The sequence below is a fragment of the Episyrphus balteatus genome, chromosome 2 (assembly GCF_945859705.1).
Source record: "Episyrphus balteatus chromosome 2, idEpiBalt1.1, whole genome shotgun sequence".
NCBI lineage: Eukaryota > Metazoa > Arthropoda > Insecta > Diptera > Syrphidae > Episyrphus > Episyrphus balteatus.
The window spans coordinates 74,611,600-74,633,729 of NC_079135.1; the positions used below are offsets into that span (position 1 = coordinate 74,611,600).

At 28.4% G+C, this 22,130-nt stretch overlaps 1 protein-coding gene across 3 annotated transcripts in view; it reads left to right on the top strand.

The window, feature by feature from the left end:
* Nucleotides 1–22,130, top strand: part of LOC129910628 (potassium voltage-gated channel protein Shaker) — a 302,087-nt gene that overhangs the window by 66,592 nt on the left and 213,365 nt on the right. Inside the window, exons 2-3 of one of the 3 annotated variants that reach the window (XM_055988069.1) lie at nt 17,123–17,199; nt 21,428–21,481. In XM_055988069.1, coding sequence (XP_055844044.1) covers nt 21,438–21,481 — 44 coding nt within the window. In that variant the 5' untranslated portion in view covers nt 17,123–17,199; nt 21,428–21,437. Of the gene's footprint in view, nt 1–17,122; nt 17,200–17,607; nt 18,820–21,427; nt 21,482–22,130 lie in introns of those variants that run through there. The other 2 variants (XM_055988065.1, XM_055988067.1) reach the window with 2 other exon arrangements.

A 22,130-nucleotide genomic window follows, 5' to 3' on the forward strand; every position in this document is an offset into this window, starting at 1 on the left:
CCAAAAAAGTGGGTCCCGGAAGTCCGTCTGTCTGTCTGTCAGTCTGTCTGTCTGTATAAGGAGCTACAGCCTAAACGGATGGATCAATTAATGTCAAACTTGGTATGTAGCGTTATTTGGCGACTCTCCAGAGGGGTTTTTGGAATTAATTTTTTTGGACCAAAAATAATGGTATTTGTCATATACTGATTTTTGTAAAATTGAAATATCTCAAAAACGGCTCCAACGATTTTGTTTAAAAAATTTAAATGTAAGTTTTAATCTAAGGTCTATCTTCTAATGAAATTTTTTTTTTGGAAAATCATTATTAACGGTTCCTGCCATAGAACGGTTTTTTTTTTTTTTCAAATCCGATTATCTCCGAAATTGCTTATTCGATTTCAGCGAAACTTTTTGTGAGGAAGCATTTATACAATTTAAATATAAACCAAAAAACAAATTTCCAAAAAAATAAAATAATTTTTTTTTTGAAAAATCAAATTTTCGAAAACGGGACATTGAATTTTTTTTTAAATTTTGTTTTTAGATGTTGATTAGTTATTTTTACAAAATGGCATACCAATTTTATTTTAAAACATTTTTTCCAAAAAATTATTTATACAAAATTGGTTTCTTAAAAAACGACTCTAACGACTTTGAAAATTTCTTTTCTAAAAATGCATCTTAACATATCAATCAAAATTGCATACTTGTTTTGGAGGGCAATTTGATTTCAGATTTTATTTTATTTTTTTAAAAAACGAATTTTATTTTTTTTTCCAAATTTCTATATAAAAAGTCTTAAAAATTTAAGCAAGTTTGGTACTTTCCTAACAACTGTTCGTTATTTGACTGTCGCAAATATTTTTCAAAATTCCTAAATTGACTTTCTTATACATAACTAACATCTATAGGTAAACAGTTGAAAACTAATAAGATGTTGTGTGATATAAAATATTCCTCTTATTATTCAATTTAAAATTTAATTTTAATTTGATAAACTAATAAATTTTAATTATTTTTCGAAGATATTAGACCAGTGCCGATGCCTTCAAAAACATTAAAAAGTACAAAAAAATCATAGTAGGATGAAACCCATTGGAAAAGGAGGGGAATATGATAAGAATGAAAGGAAAAATAAATTACGGGCAAGCCGAGTTCGGGAAGTGGGTGGGTTGAGTTTTTAGTGGTAAAAAATGGTATATCTCGATTTCCGGCAAAACTACAAATCCTATAGAAAAAAGTTGTATGGCAAAGTTGTAGGTAATAAAAAGATCTACAACTTTTGTATCAACAATTTTTTCACATAACCTCAAAATTTATGTGAAAAATTCAAAAAACCGAGTTTTTGGTTTCTTATTTTTATCTTTTTCAAAAACAAACATTTTTCTACGAAATTTGGTGAAAACTTACCTTATTATGTCTCAAATACACTGTAATTTATTTGATTTAAAATATTAATTTGTTCACCTTATTTTGACTTAATACCAAAAAAACACCCTAATTTTCAATCGAAAATTCACGTGTCAAAATATCAGCTTTTTTCAAAAAGTCGGTGGGCATTTCGTTCGTTAAAATGTCTATTTTCTGATGGTGTAAAAAAAATTGTACATTAGTATACTATAGAACATGTTCTAGTAAAATTCAAAAAATGAAAAAAGCTTGAATTCGAAAAAAAATTTTTATCATTGTTTACAATTTTGGCCTATTTATTCAAATTTACACTTTAATTACTCAAAAAACGTAAGATTTCATGTAACATTGATTAATCTTACGTTTTGTGAGTAATTAAAGTGTAAATTTGAATAAATAGGCCAAAATTGTAAACAATGATAAAAATTTTTTTCGAATTCAAGCTTTTTTCATTTTTTGAATTTTACTAGAACATGTTCTATAGTATACTAATGTACAATTTTTTTTACACCATCAGAAAATAGACATTTTAACGAACGAAATGCCCACCGACTTTTTGAAAAAAGCTGATATTTTGACACGTGAATTTTCGATTGAAAATTAGGGTGTTTTTTTGGTATTAAGTCAAAATAAGGTGAACAAATTAATATTTTAAATCAAATAAATTACAGTGTATTTGAGACATAATAAGGTAAGTTTTCACCAAATTTCGTAGAAAAATTTTTGTTTTTGAAAAAGATAAAAATAAAAAACCAAAAACTCGGTTTTTTGAATTTTTCACATAAATTTTGAGGTTATGTGAAAAAATTGTTGATACAAAAGTTGTAGACCTTTTTATTACCTACAACTTTGCCGTACAACTTTTTTCTATAGGATTTGTAGTTTTGCCGGAAATCGAGATATACCATTTTTTACCACTAAAAACTCAACCCACCCACTTCCCGAACTCGGCTCGCCCGTAATTTATTTTTCCTTTAATTTTCATCATATTCACCTCCTTTTCCAATGGGTTTCATTCTACTATGATTTTTTTTGGTTTCAAAAATTATCGACCCTGGTCTATATGTATTTAACATTAAAAACCTTTTCCCGATTTTTTAAATTTATTTATTTAGGTATGTAAAACAAATTGACAATTTTGCGAGAACATGATTTTATAAAATTCTGCCAAAAATTAAAAAAGTGTTTGGAAAACATTAACAAGCATGCTATTCTTAACATTCTCCAAACCCTAGGGATGGAATCGGCTAAGGTGATAGTCGATAGTTTATATACAAAAAACGGTAATTTTGCTTCAAAAATCAATTATCGATTATCGCGTTAGCCGATTTCGTCCCTATTTTAATTTTTTGTAGAATTTTGTAAAACCAAATTATGAGAAGCAGAATCTTGAAGAGCAGAATTTTGAAAAAAAGAACTTTAACCCCGGCACGACTCACTTCCGTTTCTAGCTCTCATTATCATTTTTTCTTAGACTTCTATTGCTAGATTCACATCTACCCACTTCAGATTTGTTACTTCGGCATCCAGATAGGTGTTGTCAAATATATTGAACTTATTACTTCAGTTTCTATGTCATACTAGGTATAATACATCAAATTATCCTTATTTTTCTCACCACCATGCCTTTCGTAATATCACTCACCCTTAGGTGAACTTTAAATCGTTCAAGCTGTTATTTTTTTTAACACATTATGTTTGTTCGTAGTGAGTAAGTAACTAATTCCGTGGAAGTATTGCAAGATTACATGTAAGATTTGTCTTCAGCGACAAAACTTCATCGTCTACAACTGCCTGCCTGTCACTCTTTTTTCAACGCAGACTTTTCAACATCTTCAAACACTGTGGTTCTTGGAAATCAGCTATGATATCAAACACTTGCTTATTGTTTGTTTGTGTGTTTTTTTCCATTGGTTCTGTCATTCTAATTGTAATACAGACTCAGTGGAACCAATTTTTTGGAAAATGGAACGTAGTCTGTGAAACAGGTCAGACTTGAGTGTTATACCATGTTTTGAGTTTTAGAACGAATTAAGTAAAATTTTTACGTAAAAATAATTAATAATTTTGAAAAACTTTTACAATAAAAACAATATTAGTCGATTTAATTTTGTATTTCAAACGTTTATGTCAAATTTTATAAACAAAAGCAATTTTATCAAAAATTTTCTTAAATTTTATGAGACCTTCAAATCTGTTTAGTTTTATTTGTAAAACGGACATTTTAGAGAATTTTTTTTGTTAAAAATTAAATTCTGTTCAAATCCCTGGAGAATAGATTGATTTTACTTTCTAATAAGCAAAATATGTAAGAAAAATGAGAATACAATAAGTTTGTGTTGAAAAAATGCAAAAACAAGAAAAGAAAACAAAAAATTTGAACAATGTGGGTTTTTCATTTCTTTAATTCAAAATTAACAAAGATAAAGATAACAAAAAGCAACAAGAAGTGTTGCTCTTCATTGTAGTATGGCGAGACGACCAATATTATTTTAAATATTTTGTTATTACTATTATTACTATTAAAATGCTATTAAGGGGGAAATCCCTCTGGAAGACAGCTTTTTCAATTATTTTATTTTGAAAACCGAAAACATTTATTGAAATTTGGAAAAGTATATGATATTATTGACATTATGAAGTATTGATACAATTTTGTTGGCGTCTACAGTTTGCGCCGTGCAATGCCCAAGTCCAGAAAATTATTTATAATCAAAAAAGAATTTTTTTTCCCAATAAAACATATTTATACGCATTGCATGAACCTAAATTTAGTAAAAAAAAAAAGTGTAAAATAAAAATTAGAGACCAAAAAAACGAAAAAAACACAATGTTTTTTTATACAAAATTTGTTAAAAAAATATTTATTGTAAAAATAAGTTAACGAGTAATTTGCATTTTATTTCAAGTCGATAGCTTCATTAGTTTTTGAGTTACGTTGCACGGCGCGGAAAAAAACTCGTTTTGAGAAAAATGCGTTTAAAGTTTTCGTTTTCGTACTGTGGTAGGTTCGGAGCGCGTAGGTTTCGGGACTATCAGGGACTTTTGAGGCTTCATTTTAAGGCTAAGACCACTGTTAATAGTTCTTCGGTTGATTAATGAGTTTATTACGCAAACAAAAATTAATGCAAAAATAAAAAATTCCAGAGGGATTTCCCCCCTTAAAAACATGCGATGCTAAGTCGAAATTTATTTGTTTTATTTTGTGTCTCTAAAAATTAAAATTTTACAAAACAAAAATATCAGCTATTATATTTACTTCTTTATTGTATCTGAGCATCTAGTTTATAAGGGTTTTTAAAAGCTTGATTAATCTTAAGTTGCATTTTAAAAATAAATTCTGATTTATTGAGCTCATATTCATTTATATTGATAAATCTTAAATCAAACTAATCGTAATCGATATTTCTTTTGAAGTCATATCATATTGACCTAATAATTGCAATCGTTTTAACAAACTGGAAAGTTCAGCCATAGCCCTCCTTCCATTATTGCAAGAAATATCCTAAAAATTCTTCTGAGAATAACTTTCTTTTCCTCAAATATCTAAAAGAAAAAAATGTTTCTAACAGTTCTTTAATGATTTATATCTGCAGCACGTTTATTTTCTTGTGTCCTTTTCAAAGCGTCACTTATCTTCAAATTGTCACGCCCTGCTCTAAAAAAAAAAGAAAACTTAGAAAATAGAAAGAACTCTTTTTAAACTGTCTAAATCGAAAACGTACTCTCGTACTTCAAAAAGTTACTCATGGAACATAAAATTGTTTGTCTGAGAGTTGAGGGTATCTATACGTACGAAGAAAAAAAAAATACACACAAAAGACCTTTGCTCTTACATTTATCAAGAAATTTTATAAAACTTTTTTTTTTCTTACATTTCCTCTTCTAATTTCTATGACAATTCCAAAGATAAAATTATTTTCAGGTTTGACCCAGAAAAAAAAAGCAAAACAAAAATTTTATAAATTTTATTTCACCCAAGCGTATTTTGTGTCAAGCACATCTGCAGCCATTCTTGGATTTCATTTTCATTGTCATGCTTTGGGACATATACGAATACGAGTACCACCTACCCACTCATTCAGTATTCACGTATAAATGTCGTATTTATCTCAGAAATTCCCAAAACAATTTGTTCGTCGAATAAATTACTACACCACTCTTGCTTGTGTGAACAATTTAAAATCCACACCACAACAAGCTTTGTATTTCAGCCAGGATATTTATAAACACATAACACGTGCTAGGAAATGATTTTCAAAGACAACAACAAAAGATATCACAGAAGATCGACTCAACTCGATTCGATTCTCGACCGCATTCCAAATGCTTGCTGTCTGCATATTTTCAAATTAATTACTTCTTCTCTAAGCCTCAACTATACCAAGTTGTACAGTGACAGCAATGTTGTCGTCGAAGGCGAAGCAAAGTGATAAGTATCACTTTGTTAGAATGACGAGGACGTCTTAATTGTAGTAGAAATTCGATGATGACGGTGAAAGTGTGCTATATTAATTATATCGACATATTCAGATGAGAAAGAAAAAATAAAGTTTCCCACACTCAGTGCGTGTTAACTAAATAATATTTCATTTCAAGTCGCAATCTGATTAAAAGAAAACATGCTGTGTGGTTAAAACCGCGAAGCTGAAAACGATATACACATACACACCTCTACTTCAACCACATGTTGACACAAGTTGCGTTGAAAATTTTCGAATTCACTTATGGAAATGTTTTTTTTGTAAACATGCACTACCGCTTAATTAATAGCAGGTGTGGTTTTTAAAGGAGGTGTTCCGTTCAATCTAGGGAATATAAAGAGCCACAGGACGTTGTATCAAGATTTGATTAATTTTTAATTTTGATTTAAACAAAAATGTATTTAATAACAAATTTTCAGGCAGAGTAGAAAAAATATTTAATTAATTGAACACTGAGAAAAAACCTTTAGTTGAATTATGGATTTAATAGTTTGGAAAACATAAAATAAAAATGATAACTCGATGAAATTTGTAAACAGACTTTGGTCCCGAACAATTTCAATTTTCACTTCGAAGCTTTCAGTTTTTTTTTTTAAATTTTATTTGAAGGTATTTTTAATGCTTATTTTACTGTTTGGAACCAAAAATTTGATAAGACTATGAGTGAAACAATTAAATTATAGTGTTTTTGCCTTTTAAATCTATATAATGTAGTATGTAACGAATTCATTAAAAAAATCATAAAAAAACAAAAAAAAGTACGTATACGCCTTGGTGACCAAAGCTTCACAAAAATATTTTTGACCTAAAAAGACCAAACCGGTTTAAAACTTTGTTAAGAGTTGTGACTTCTGTAAAAGTGTAAAACCTGCGAATGTAATCGTCCGACGTCCGACCAAAAAAGGACATGCAAATACACATGACATGACTACTCTCTCTTTTGAAAGCAATCGACCTCTTTTCGAAGTACACCCGAGTATTTTTGCAAGCCTTACTTAAGGCAAACTTAAGTTCGATTTGTAGTTTTCTTAAAGAGAATGTTTACCATGCATTCGAAACACCTGAATTAGGGTGAAAAATATTCACTTTTTAGAGGGACATTTTGGTAAGAGTTCCTTTTCAAAGCAAGAAACTGCAAAATTCAAGGCAAACATTTCTAAAGTGTAGAGTAAGGAAAAAAAATAGGAAACTGTTTATATTACCCCAAAGATCTACAAAGGAAACGGATAGGCAGATTTCACACAGATGATATTAAACAATGAAAAAAGGGATTCGTTTTCCTTTTCGATTCTTTGGAATCGACTAAAAAAATTTAGAAAAACAAAAAAAAGGTATGTATGTGCTTCAGTGAACAATTTTGAAGTTTTTTTTTTAATCTAAAGCTTCACTATCATTAAAAAGATAAATTAAACGCCACGAAAAAAAAAATAAGTAAAAACGCTAAAATTATGAGGCACCCTTTCATGGGAATGGAATTCGATATTCTTGTTAACAATTCTCAAGTGTAGTTTCGATCAATTATTTTTCGATCAAGTGGTGACAACTTATTTCCCTCCACTAAAACTTGGCTTAATATGTACCAAATTATGTAGAATATACAAATAAAAAATAGAATATACATAAAAGAAAGAAGAAAAGTAAAAATTAAATTAGGGTAACGTTAAAGAAAAAAAAGAGAAAAGTTGAATTACGGAAATCAGAAAAAAATCAGTATCATTTAATTTTAAAATTAGTATACAAACAAAATATCAAAAAGTGCAAAATGATGGTGCCGATATTTATCATTTATTGTAATTGAATATTAAAAATGGACCTTCTTTCTTTCTGCTCAATAATACTGGCTATGTGAGAGCAAGGACCACCCCACTCCCAGGTACAAGCATGCCAAACAAAGTCCTCACAAAAGATACCATATCAACTCCTTTGTAGCAAGTATTGATGCTGACGTTTTTAAATTTATTTTATTTTATTTTTTAAGTAAAGGTTTTAGAAAATTAACTCTTTCGTATTACCGAAAGAAGATAGACCTTTCCAGATTTTTTTTTCTGGTCCAATCTAGTTTTTTTTTGTGCCATCTTATGCAAATCCTTGTTAATGTAGGTATACAAACTCTTATTCATAAATTAAAAACTTTAACACTGCAGATAAGTTGATGCATAAAACAAATCGTTTTTCCAGTACCTACACAAAAAATCTCAGCTGTTTGTATTCTCTTCAAAACAAAAAAAAAATTTCTTATTTTATTATGCATCACTTAAGTATGCAAATATTACAAAAGAACTACATATAAGGTAATCTTTTATATTTTTTCTAAATCCTACCTCTCACACAAAGATAAATAATGGAATCTACAAACACATTCAAAAGATATTTCATCTATACCATCAGCTAAGGCCGACCACAAAACTCCCGACAAAGACTCAGCTTTGATAATAATAATTTATTTTCCCCAAGGCATTTCTCAAAGTCCTTTTTAATTTACCTATCTCTACGCCACAACTACTGACACTTTTATGTTTAATTTTTTTTTTTTTTGACTTGGCATTTTCTATTTTGCAACAACGAAATTCTCATTTTGATTCAAGTACATTCTTTTGAGTGGTCTCTTGTCTTAATAGCTATCTTCAGTCTTCACTCTGCAAAAAACTAAATTAAATTCAAAAAAATATACATACACACACAAAGAAGATAATGAAAATACACCTTAAGCTTCAGGTGCTATAAACGGCTATTTTTGCTTTGTTTTAATTTTTTCGTTTTTGTGTTTTTCATTTTCCTGTTTCCGGGCGTTGAAGGACCAGAATCCAGTCAGGAGAGGATGCTAACACTTCAAAACAAAATGCTCGGATAATATAAGAAGCTATAGGATTTTAAACTGGATTAGGTTTTTTTTTTGTGTGTGATAGAATGTAGGTCAAAGGAGACAAATGACTAGAACCGGTCGGTGATGGTGGTGCAAAATAATAAATATTATTTTGCAAAGGAAATAGTCTGTTTGTGTATAGATCTAGATACACAAATACATACAGCATTGTGAGTCTGTGACGTATTTGCCAGCTTGCCTGCCTCTTCGGATGATGAATGGTTATTAATGCAGGAAGGATATTTTTGTTTGAAAATTTTCTCTTGACAAATTAAGGTTATATGATATTTGTCATCGTTATTGTGCGCGTTGCATTAGGCACTATATACTAGAGTTTAGAATGGCAAGGATATGCCTACATTGTCTAAGTGGATAATCCGGCCCGGACAAATGCTAAATGACAAAACTTGACAAATTTTCGAAAGAGTTGACAAACTCTCATGTTATTTTGGTAGGGATTGGACTGATTCAAGAGAATTTGACTTAATTTAAAACAGGTAATTGCTGTTTTTCATAACTCTTTAAAATTCTTATTAGTTTTTAATTTTATTCTATTTGAACTTGTAAATTAAATTAAATTAAATTGGAATATAGCTTGCAATATTTTGCCATGAGTTCCTTTTTTTTTTTTTTGCAATCAACTATTCATATCTAACCTAATTTGCAATCACTGCATTCTTTTATAATTAAATTATGCAAATTATAAAATGCACAATAATTGAATTCATTAATTAAAATTAAATGCTTCAAAAGGAACCCATAGAACTCATTCGCACGGAATGGAATTGCCAGATTTCGAACGCTTCTATATTCTTTCCTCCATCAAGGATGTGTATAGATATGTTATCCTATAAAAAATCTACCTATGTATCTTCTGTTCAATTTCATTTCATTTATTCCGATATTGGATTCAAAGACTTGTTCTCTTGCAAATCTTCCCTACAGCTATATAAATTTACATATTGAACAGATTTTCATCCATCGACTTTCAAGTCGATAACTTTGCATAAAATTTATTCCAAAAACGAATGTAAAATATGCTAACGTTTGCGTCTTTTATGACAGACAACCCTATAGAGAAGTACTTAATAAGGGCTGTCTTTTTTTTTTTTTTTTTTGTCTGCTTGGTGCTTTGTTCATAAGTGCTAAGTTTAGCATAGGGTAACTTTTATCACCACCACTGGAATGTTAGAATTTTTATAGACTTTAAATATGTGTACGTGCGTGCCCTGGTATTCCCATGTAAAATTGCTAAACCAGAGTGTTATTGCTGCTTTAATGTAGATACATGTTAGCTTGAACATGAGCACCATGCTTGAAAGCTGCTTGGTATAAAGTAGTGAATTAACTACATAGCTACATAATTGTGTGACGGGGTGAAGAAGACTGATGAAGCCGGTCGGTTGGTTCTAGAACAAACACATAAATTAAGAGCGTTTATGGTATAAATCCGACAGCTATTGAAGCATATACCTATTACTGACTGACATAAAGTGCTTCATTTTCATTACAAAAGATTGGGCTTAATGCTTTGTTTTAATAAACTTAACTTGCAAGTGTTAAAGTTAAGATGAATATATAGAGTTCATACAGGAAACAATATCTTTCGTGGGCCTAAATCAACATAGCTATTAACTTAAATGCTTAGACAAAGAAGAAGTAAGAAGATAGAAAATGTTTTAATTACGTTTTTGGGGGGACTTGAATTTCTTCGTTTTTAAAGTGCCTACATATATGTATATGTTTTTATGAAAACGGGGTATGTGTTTTAGGATAAAGAGGGGAAGCATTTTAAAGTTAAATTACAATGAATGAAAATCAGTCTGATGTAAGTTCTATATTCAATTTACTTTAAGTTTTTTAGTTTGTCCTACAAAATAGGGTTTTAAAACCTTTTAAACCGATTCATTGAATTCAAAATTTTAAAATTTGTAATAACTCACCAGCTATTATTGGCATTATTTTGGGGAGTTTTGGATGAGTTAATTAGAATTGATTTTTAACCAAGGGTCCAATGTCAGAAAAAAAATAAAGTCGCTTATGAAATTACGCTCAGATTTGAAGTAGAAACCCGTTCAATTTTTCAGTTGTTACATGTACTAGCTATAATAAACACTTTTCAAGGTTTTGAAACAATGTTTTATTTTTACCAAGAACATTACCGATTTTTTTTAAGAAATATTTTTTTTTATTTCAAAATGTACAATATCACAATTACGGCTTCTTAAGCGCTTTTGCACAAAAATATTGGTTGAAATTAGTTGGGTCGTTCACTAAACGAGAAATTCAAACATCTTAAATACCAGGGCGAATATAATATTGGGGCAGTCAAGTTGGTGCCCCGTTAAATCGCATAGAAATTTTAATCTGTACCTAATGGAAAGCAAATTCATTAAAAATAAAATGATTTTTTACAACCCTACTTGACGCAATAGATTTCTAATTAAAAAAAAATAAATTGCACGACTGGGGTCGCACGTACTTGCTCTTATGGTTAAAGTTACTCTAATGTTAAAGCTTTTCATTGAACAAAATAAGGGAAAATTTAAAATTTGATATTTGCACGGAATTTCATAAGTGGTGCAAAAAAAAAAAATAATTAAATATTGCTTTAAATGATCTCTTACAAAAAACTAAGTATGCCATTTTATTACTTGTATAAAAAGATATTTTAAGAAAAAAAATTTAGAAAATCGTTGGAGCCGTTTTTTAAAAAAATAATTTTTTATACATATATAAAATTTTTTAACATTTTTCAAAAAAAAAAGTTGGTATGCCATTTTGAAGAAATAATAAATTTACACATCCGTTTTCAAAAAATTGATTTTACAAAAAAAAATTTTTGAAATATTTTTTAAAAATCCAAAAATGCGTTTTTTTAAAATTTTCTAAAATTTGATACCTTATCTTAAACAATTTTGCATAAAAATTTTCATTTAAATCGGGTTAATGATGTACGAGATATTCAGAAACGAAAAAAACCGTTCTATGACAGGTACCGTTAATAACTGTACAAAAAATATTTTTTTTATTTCAAAAGTTGGCTCTTATGTGTAGTATTACACACAAAAATTTTAATCAAAATCGTTAGAGCTTTTTTTGAAAAAAATTTACTTTTCTATTTCCGTTGTATGGCAGGTACCGTTAGTTTTGGTCATAAAAAAATTTCAATTTCCCCTCTATAGACCAGGGTCGATAATTTTTGAAACCAAAAAAAATCATAGTAGAATGAAACCCATTGGAAAAGGAGGTGAATATGATGAAAATTTAAGGAAAAATAAATTACGGGCGAGCCGAGTTCGGGAAGTGGGTGGGTTGAGTTTTTAATGGTAAAAAATGGTATATCTTAATTTCCGGCAAAACTACAAATCCTATAGAAAAAAGTTGTATGGCAAAGTTGTAGATAATAAAAAGATCTACAACTTTTTCATCAACAATTTTTTCACATAACCTCAAAATTTATGTGAAAAATTAAAAAAACCGAGTTTTTGGTTTTTTATTTTTATCTTTTTCAAAAACAAAAATTTTTCTACGAAATTTAATGAAAACTTACCTTATTATGTCCCAAATACACTGTAATTTATTTGATTTAAAATATTAATTTGTTCACCTTATTTTGACTTAATACCAAAAAAACACCCTAATTTTCAATCGAAAATTCACGTGTCAAAATATCAGCTTTTTTCAAAAAGTCGGTGGGCATTTCGTTCGTTAAAATGTCTATTTTCTGATGGTGTAAAAAAAATTGTACATTAGTATACTATAGAACATGTTCTAGTAAAATTCAAAAAATGAAAAAAGCTTGAATTCGAAAAAAAATTTTTATCATTGTTTACAATTTTGGCCTGTTTATTCAAATTTACACTTTAATTACTCAAAAAACGTAAGATTTCATGTAACATTGATTAATCTTACGTTTTTTGAGTAATTAAAGTGTAAATTTGAATAAACAGGCCAAAATTGTAAACAATGATAAAAAAATTTTTTCGAATTCAAGCTTTTTTCATTTTTTGAATTTTACTAGAACATGTTCTATAGTATACTAATGTACAATTTTTTTTACACCATCAGAAAATAGACATTTTAACGAACGAAATGCCCACCGACTTTTTGAAAAAAACTGATATTTTGACACGTGAATTTTCGATTGAAAATTAGGGTGTTTTTTTGGTATTAAGTCAAAATAAGGTGAACAAATTAATATTTTAAATCAAATAAATTACAGTGTATTTGGGACATAATAAGGTAAGTTTTTACCAAATTTCGTAGAAAAATATTTGTTTTTGAAAAAGATAAAAATAAAAAACCAAAAACTCGGTTTTTTTAATTTTTCACATAAATTTTGAGGTTATGTGAAAAAATTGTTGATGAAAAAGTTGTAGATCTTTTTATTATCTACAACTTTGCCATACAACTTTTTTCTATAGGATTTGTAGTTTTGCCGGGAATCGAGATATACCATTTTTTACCACTAAAAACTCAACCCACCCACTTCCCGAACTCGGCTCGCCCGTAATTTATTTTTCCTTTCATTCTTATCATATTCCCCTCCTTTTCCAATGGGTTTCATCCTACTATGATTTTTTTGTACTTTTTAATGTTTTTGAAGGCATCGGCACTGGTCTATCTATAGAATCACTAAAAACTGCTAACTACCAAGTTTGAAGAAAATCACTTCACTCGTTTAGGCTGCAGCTCCAGATAGAGACAGACAGACAGACAGAATTGCCGGACCCACTTTTTTGGCATTCTCCATCATCGTAATGTCATGTAAAATTGTTATCTCGAGTTCGATTTTTCTTACGAATCCTAAACTTGCCATATAGTACCCATATCGCAAGTAAAAAACTTAACAAAAATAAAAAAAACTCCATTTATTTTCTTAAAGAAAACGAGGGACCCCAAATTTGGTCTTGTCTCGGCAGCTCAATCCTCAACCACTCTGCGTGTAGATTTGAAAATCTTCTTTTCAATTTCCGTCTTGTAGTCATTCCTATCCCAAGCTTATATGTACATATGTAGTTAGTTTAATAAAATTATTGAGCCTACTCAAACTTAATCTAGGCGAGAGGTAGTTAAGTCTTCCTCTCCTCTGGATAAAGTATGAGCTTTTAAATCCATTCAACAAAATAATACTTATAGTATACAAAATTAAAAAATTCCACGAAAATTGAATCCCTTATCAGGCAAAAATATTAGAGATGCCGCGAATAGTTATTTGGCCGAATACCGAATATTCGGTCACACTCATCGGCCGAATACCGAATATAACGTGACTTTTGTCATGTTATAATCTGTCTTGCTCTTTTCATTGCATGTGGGCCAACATTTTTGAAGTATTTTTGATTTAATTTGCTAGTGAGAAAATATTTATTATCAGAAGGTACATTTGCTTACGAAAATAGACGTAATCGTTTACTTCCACCGAATGTTGAAAAAGTTGTTTTTATTAGCCACAACTTATCATTTGTAAATTTTAAATGCTAAAGTAACAAGTTTTGCATAAAAAAACATTTTTTGTGATATAAACGTACATATGTCTTTTTATTATTGTCTTTTTGATATTCGGTATTCGGCCAAATATTGTTTACTATTTGGTCGAATACCGAATATTAAATAAATTGGCCGAATACCGAATAGTGGCCGAATATTCGGGGCATCTCTAAAAAAAAACCATCATTCAGTAAATGGAACACTACAAAATCGGAAGGCTTGCCGACTAGTGTAAATCGGATGCTTGGTAGAGTTATGATCCCCTCGAGATCGAATACACAACAGCACTGAATAAAAAGAAGAAGAAAAATATTAAGTAAGGACCAGCGTTGCCAACACATTCACTCAAAATTTGGCCTCACTTGAACAAAAATTATGCCTTTTCAAATAAATTATGCTTCAATTTAGATTTCTGAGTTTATGTTTGAAAAATTATATATAATAATAAGTGCAAGTACACAAAACAAAATGTTTAATTAATTAAGTTATACATTTAGGCTACTTATTTGTTACGAAACTGCAACTTATTTTCTTCAAAAGGAATTTTTGAAGGGAACTAATACCTTGCTTTACACAACAGGAAGAAATTAGCGACCAGTTTTTTTTTCACCAGTAAGAAATAATAGCATATTTGCAAGGGTTTTAGACCTTTTTATATCAACAAAATCGCTTTTTGCATATTCTTTTCAAGTAAAATCGATAAGTGTGCACACAATTCTTCGAAAAATTAAACATTACCAAGAGTTAAATGGTAAAAACGAATTCTGTAAATAAAATTTCGAACAACTTTTATGTAAAATATATATGTAATATATTAATTTTAAGTTTTTTTTTTTTTAAATATAAAAAAAATTATAAGAAACTTTTAAAACATAATCAAGAGTGGAATGAAAAAATTATGCCTTTTTGTCCAAAAATAAGCCTCAATGCCTACGCTAATAAAATTATGCCTTAAAGGCATAATTATGCCTCAGTTGGCATCGCTGGTAAGGACTGCATAGTCAGCTATAACACGAAGCCTCAAGAGGCTTGACTCTTTTTTCTAATTTTCTTTTGATAATCATTCTGTGAGGCGCGTACTATTACACGATGCCTCTTGAGTCCAGGACTCAAATTTGACAGTTCTCTTTTGATTTAAAATTTGTTGTTGTTGTATTGCACCAAGAAGCAAAAAGAACTGAGAGGGAATGTTGAAAAAAGAAGGAGTGGAAAAAGAAACGTCAAAAAAGAGTCTCAGAATTCCGACCCACGACTCTCTGGTCGGATAATTTTTTGTTTCATCTTTTTTCTCTTTTGCACTCATTACGATTGAAAAGAGGCGCGCCTCTTGAGGCTTCATGTAATAGCTGACATAAAAGTCTTCTATCAAATTTACTTCGTCATAGCAACCTTCTTTTTTGGATAAGTCTCCTCAAGGAAAATATCTTCACATGATTATATGCAAGAAACAAAAATATATCTTTGAGCTTTGAGGATATATTACTATTCAATAAATGGATCATATTTCATCATAATTGTTATACCAATAACACTTCTTTTAACCCCGGGCAAAAAGTGATTTTCATTATTCTCATTAACAATGACAGCCACAGAATACAATAAGTTTGCTATGTTTGACTCATAAAACTCTTTTAACAGTTTCCTTGTTATGAATCTTAAGCGACTTTTTGGCTTACTTGTAATTATGTATGTCAAATGTCAATGTGAGAAGATAATCACATCTTGATGGGTAGCTTCAGTTTGGTCAAGGAAAAAAGTTTTCTTTTTTTTCTTCCTCTTTTTATTTCTTGTCCAATGAACTACACAATTCAGGAATTTGTTTTCAATATCAGATTGTGAAAAAAAAAATTTAATTTTAATCTTAATCCTTTTAACTTTTCGGTATTTGACGTTAAGTAAAAAAAAAAGATTCAACACCTCCCTGCTACCTAATTAAATAAAGCTTATGATGATGGTTTTTTCCTTGACTTATTTCTTATCTATTTACATTCAAGTTCAATAAACTTTTCACCAGAATGCTTTGAATAAACATTCTTACTCCCCGAAATTCATGAAACGGGTTAAAGGTTAATTTGACTTGTCACCTCTTTCTTCAGTTAGGTGCGTTGGTACCAAAACACACCAATTATCCCTTTTATTTTACTCTTCTATACTATTTTGCCTATCTCTATAAGACTTTAACTTTCATTTATTTCAAATGACTGCTTTCACCAAAGCAAGAGTAAAGGAAATTACACAAAATTTGTTATACCAACCGACATAGAGTCATTGAACTACCATAAAAAAAAACTCAATATCACCCTTTTTGCTTATTTGAGTGTTAAATTTGACCAAAGTTAAATGAGTTTAAACAATTTATTACCAAACCAACAACACTGGCTTCCCTAAGGTATCCTAAAAATGGAATAATCAAGACTATGTACAATTTGTCTTTCTTTGTCCACTCAAGTGGTTTTTATCAAAGGAAATCGATGACATTTGGGTACGATTAACCCTTTTTGTCCTTAATTTCTGTTGTTAGAAGGATGGATCTGGGTATTTTTATGTGGCTGTTGTTGTTGTTTTTGTTTGATGATAATGATAGTAGGTTTAGTGCGGTTGTTTTTGTTATTCAGCTTAAGTAAAATTAACAAAACTTGAAATTACAAGTCCCTTAAGTCTTTTCAATCAAGTCAGGTGGATAATAATGAGCAAATAGTTTTAATAATGACTTTTTGTTTCAAATTTTTAACAGAATGTTTAGAAATTTACAATTATAATATGACATTAAGTAATTGAAAAAAAGTTTTTAACAATTAATTTTATTACACTTTTTCACTAATGACCTATTTTTGTTTGCTCCCTAAAAATTTATTATATTAAATATTTATATTTTTTTATTTCTTTACAGATCATATGGTCATCGGAAACACCAATTGAATATATCTTTTAATTCTTTTTACATACGCAAATTAAGAGGAAAATTAAGTATAATTAAAATTTATTAATTTAAAAAAACAAATAGATAGTGAAAATTAAAAATAAAATTGTATATAAGTATATTTACTAACTTCTCAAACAAACAAAAAATACATTAAAATATCAAAAATAAAAAAAAAACATCATATATCAACAAAAAAATAATATATATCAAATAAAACCAACATATACCATTGTGATTCTTAGATACCTAATTTATTATAGATCTTATTAAGTTTATTTTTAAATTAATGAAAGTAAATTATTATTAAAAAAAAAAAATAAAAAAAAACATTAAACTTTAGTAAATTTCGTGATAAATTATAGTAAATATTAGAATCGAAAGTCTTCTTATTTTTGTCTATATAGTAAAACAAAAAAAAAAAAAAAAACAAACAAAAAAGCAATTAAAAATAAAAAAAAAAAACAAAAAATAATACATTAATATTTATATTTTACTACTAAACAATATCAACATAATTTTTATCCAACAAAATAATTTAGTGATGAAAAACATTTTCAATAAGTAGAATAAATAAAATATTTTTTTTTATGAATGAATTTAGAATTTAAAAAAAAAAATAAATTACAAAAATATTTTAACACCACCTTGAACTCTAGTGAATGCAATATTAGTTCTATAATATGCTTTATCTAAAAAAAAACAACATTCTTAAAGTCTTCGCATAAAGTTTAATATTTAAAAAAAAAACTCTATCAACTATTTGGTTAAAAAAATAATAAACAAAAAAAGTAATAGATCGCAATTTTAATCACATCGCATTCTCCAAAATAAAGAAACGTCAGCCGCCCATTATAAAAAGAAAATATATATTTTAAAATTAATAAAAAATTATATTTGATGCATTTAAGTAAAAAAAAATATTAACAATTATATGTACCTTAAACGCAATAAAACTGAAGCTTTACCAATCGCTTTAACCCAACACAAAACATATTTTCTAGCCAGAAGGAAAAAAGGAACAAGAGCAAACAACAACAATACATCACCACCACCATATCGCACAAACAACACCGGATATAGCTATTAAAATCATCATGAAGATGTTACTATTATAAAAGTGAAGTGTATCTGTGTCGTTGTAAACAAAGCCCGTAAGGTTTATTGTCAATGGTGTCGTGTGTCAACAGGAATAAGCTTATGAGCCTCACTTGATTGCCTTTAAGGGTAGAAAATATTAAAATAGAAAGGGATAAATAGGAAGGAAATATAGGTGCTGCTTTCACAGCAAGGATTAGAATAACTAAAGATATAAATACATTTAGAAAACATTTCACGATGATGTAACTAACACAAAAAGTTTACACAAAGATTCCTATAAATTTGTGGTGAACATTTAATAAATAAATAAAAAAAAAAAACAAAAACAAAATAAAACTAAAACTAAAAACACAAAAAATTATGAAAATTAAATTGTGACCGTTTTCGAAGTAAGAGCGCTCAAATAAAAACTCTGCCACAATGACGATGTGGCAGAGTGGAGGCATGGGAGGCCACGGATCCCAAAATAATCCGTGGATGAAGCTAATGGGTATTGTACACAAGGAGCGGCGTCATACAGACAATGTCCAAAGCCAGAGTGGATCGAATGAGAGGAATCTTAATCAGTAAGTAGTAGTCCTTGAATGTGTTTTTCATGTGTTTATCTTTGAATAGATATAGCCTTTTGTATTTTGTGTTGAATATTGTAAGCTTTATTGAAGGGTATGCTAACACTTGACCCAGCTATTAAGTGCTTTAGATTTTTTTTTCTGTACTTTATGTCACTTAACATCAAAAGCCATCCATTCAATCTAAAGAAAATACCTCTTAAGAAGGAAAACTGGTATACTTATACGTCCTTAGGAGGGTTTTTGCCTATTGTTTAGTTTGTAAGTAGAATAAAAGCACAATCTTTCTTTATACATGTAAAGGTATGCTATACATTTAGAGCTAAGACGAAACTTTTAGACTTAAAATTATCATAAAGTACTTTCGTGTTCATAGTTTAAAATTTGTTTTCTATTATGTAGTGTGTACTAGAAAGTGTTGTAGGTTATAATTCAAGAAACACATAAAAAGATTTTATGGAACGAACATTTATATCTAAATATGTATAGTATAATAAAAATAAAAAAGGGATGATATTATCTCTAGATTCCCATTCACACATACCTTTTCTCTCCTGTATCGAAAAAAGGATTTTTTTACCAAATATTTTAAATAGTTTGTTCAAACTCTTTCAAAATGTTTTTTTTTTTCACACTTTTGGGAACACTTGGAAACAAAAAACATTTCATTAAGTTTCAATGAAATGTTTGTACAAATTATGTCGTCAATATTCATTTGTGTCTAATTAAATTTAGACAAATTTCCACAATCACAAAAAAATAAAATCCAGAAAATGTAAAATTTAATTCCGAAAACCCAAAGTTGCGAAGTACAAAATTGAGTTCCCTAAATTGTCTGCATAAAGTTTTAAATTAATTAATTTAAAGTCTGATTTCTGTAAAAAAAAGCTATAATGCTTTTCCCTACGAGACATGAGTAAAAGATATGACCGTTTTTGGATAGATACAAAATTTCGACTTTTAATAGAACTTTTCGAGTTTTTTTCTATTACTTGAAAAAATCTTAGTAAATGTTCTTAAAAAGTCTATTATATTGACTTTTACCTTCTTTTAACAATTTTTCTCTAAAAAATCCTTTACAAAGTGCTTATTTTCGTGTTATATTATTTTTTGTAGACTAAAGTTATTAATAAGTTTTTTTTTGTCAAAACTAATCAAAACCAAAAGAAGATTTGTAAAGGTTTAGAGTTGCAAAACTTAACTCAATATATATCACAATATTTTTGAAAGTTTTAATATTGAAAACAAAATATCTGAAAATGATAGCAATTTGTTAAGGATTCGAAAATGATTAGATATGATCATTAGATTAGATATGACATAACGTTGGTAGAAATTGCTAAAAAATTGGTTCTGCAATTATATGTGTGTATCTGTCCATATGTGTGTGTCTAATGTCTATCTTTTCGTTTGTCTGTTTGCCTCTTTCTCCATCTGCAGCCTAAATCACTGAGGCAATTTGGTTCAAACTTGCTAGTTAACAATTTTGGGTGATTTACTAGAGGACAAATTGAAAATCTATTTTGACGGCCAAAATTAACGTTACCTCTCATATGACCAAAATAGAAAACTTAACTTAACGATTTTAATAAAAAAAAAAATCAGTGCAATCTGACAAATATAAAGATAAACAAATTTTTGTTTAGCGTTTATAAACGGTAACTTTCATAGAATCGTTTTCTTGATTTCTGACTTTCTTCTTAATGACTGAACTGATTTCAGGAAAACAATTTACACAAAAACATTTATACGAGTATGTATTTAAATTTTGAATTTATTAACAATGGTATTCTACATTATTTTTGGTTCTAAAATTTTTATTTAAAAAAACCTATTAATAATTCAAAATAATTGATATACAATGAATTAAGTGGCATACTGCGTTTGGAGGTTCGAACTGTTCAAATAGATGTTTTGGAATTTTAATTTCAATTTAAATACTTTTTTTTTCGTTAGTTGTTTATATGAATCTTACATACAAAGCTTAAACATTCTAAGATACTTTGAAATAAGATCAAGTTCGTGGGACCAAGTTAGGGGCATTGAATTTGTATGTACTATGCACTGATGCACTCCGACTGTTAAGGTCTGAAAGCTTACACGTTTTTATAAACCTAATGAAGCGATTTCTGTAAAAGCAGACAAATAAAAAGGAAACAAAATCATTGATGCTACATCGAAGAACTAAGTACTAGTTCTAGGAAGAAAGTTCTATCGAATAAAGCGTTTATTTTCAAGTTATGACAGTGAAATGGCAGTTGAATTTGAAAATGACATTCAACATCAACAATCTCACGTCCACTTTTAAAACAAAGAAACAAGTAAGTTAAATATATTTAATCATAAAGTAATAGTAATTTATAAAATCGAGTAATAAGCAATAATATTTTTAATTTATGGTGGTTTGAAGTATGTATATTTAAGTGTATACATTTTTGTTTGTTGTGTTTTATTTGATTTTCTTTATCTGGTTTGGTTTTTATTAAATAATAATTTTACTAAATATTGGCTAAAGTTGTGGTTTGTTTGTTTGTTTCACATCTATTTAAATTTAATTTTTATATTCTTTTGTTTTATTTTATTTTTAATTCACTTTAAATTACAGATACTTAAAAATGGGTGATGTTAAGAAACAGGAGATACCTCTTGAAGAAAACCCGTAAGAATTTTTAATTTTATTATTTATTTATTTATTTTAATTAAAATTTATTTATATTATTCAAAATTTTACAACAAAAAAAGATTAATTTTGATTTAATTTTTTTTTTAACAACGTGCAAACAAAATTAATTACAATCTAAATCAATTTCTCATATTAAAACAAATGTCGACATTGCGTTTTTAAGATTTATAAACCCCTTAGTGATTGTATGAACTTTTCGAGATTTTTAAGATACCAAACGGTACAAAAGTACTTTTTATTTACTTAGAAAAGAACATAATCCTCCCAACGTAAACTGGGTCAATGCATAATGACATCATTAAAAAAAATCCCAAAATAATCATAACTATTATCACATTTTTGCATCAACAAACTTCTTACGACAACACAGTAAAAACAATTTGGAGATATTTGCAAAATTAAAATAAAATAAATTTTAATGTCACTGTCCGTTTATATAAAGCTTTTAATTACAAAAAACAACACACATATTAACTTAACGATTAAGCTGAAAGAAAAAGGGAAAAATCAGAATGTATTTAGCTTATTAAAGGGATATTCCAAAAAATTAAGTACATATGTATACGTATGTGTACAGGAATATTTAAAAGATTTCTGAATAAATAATATATAAATTCATATTAAA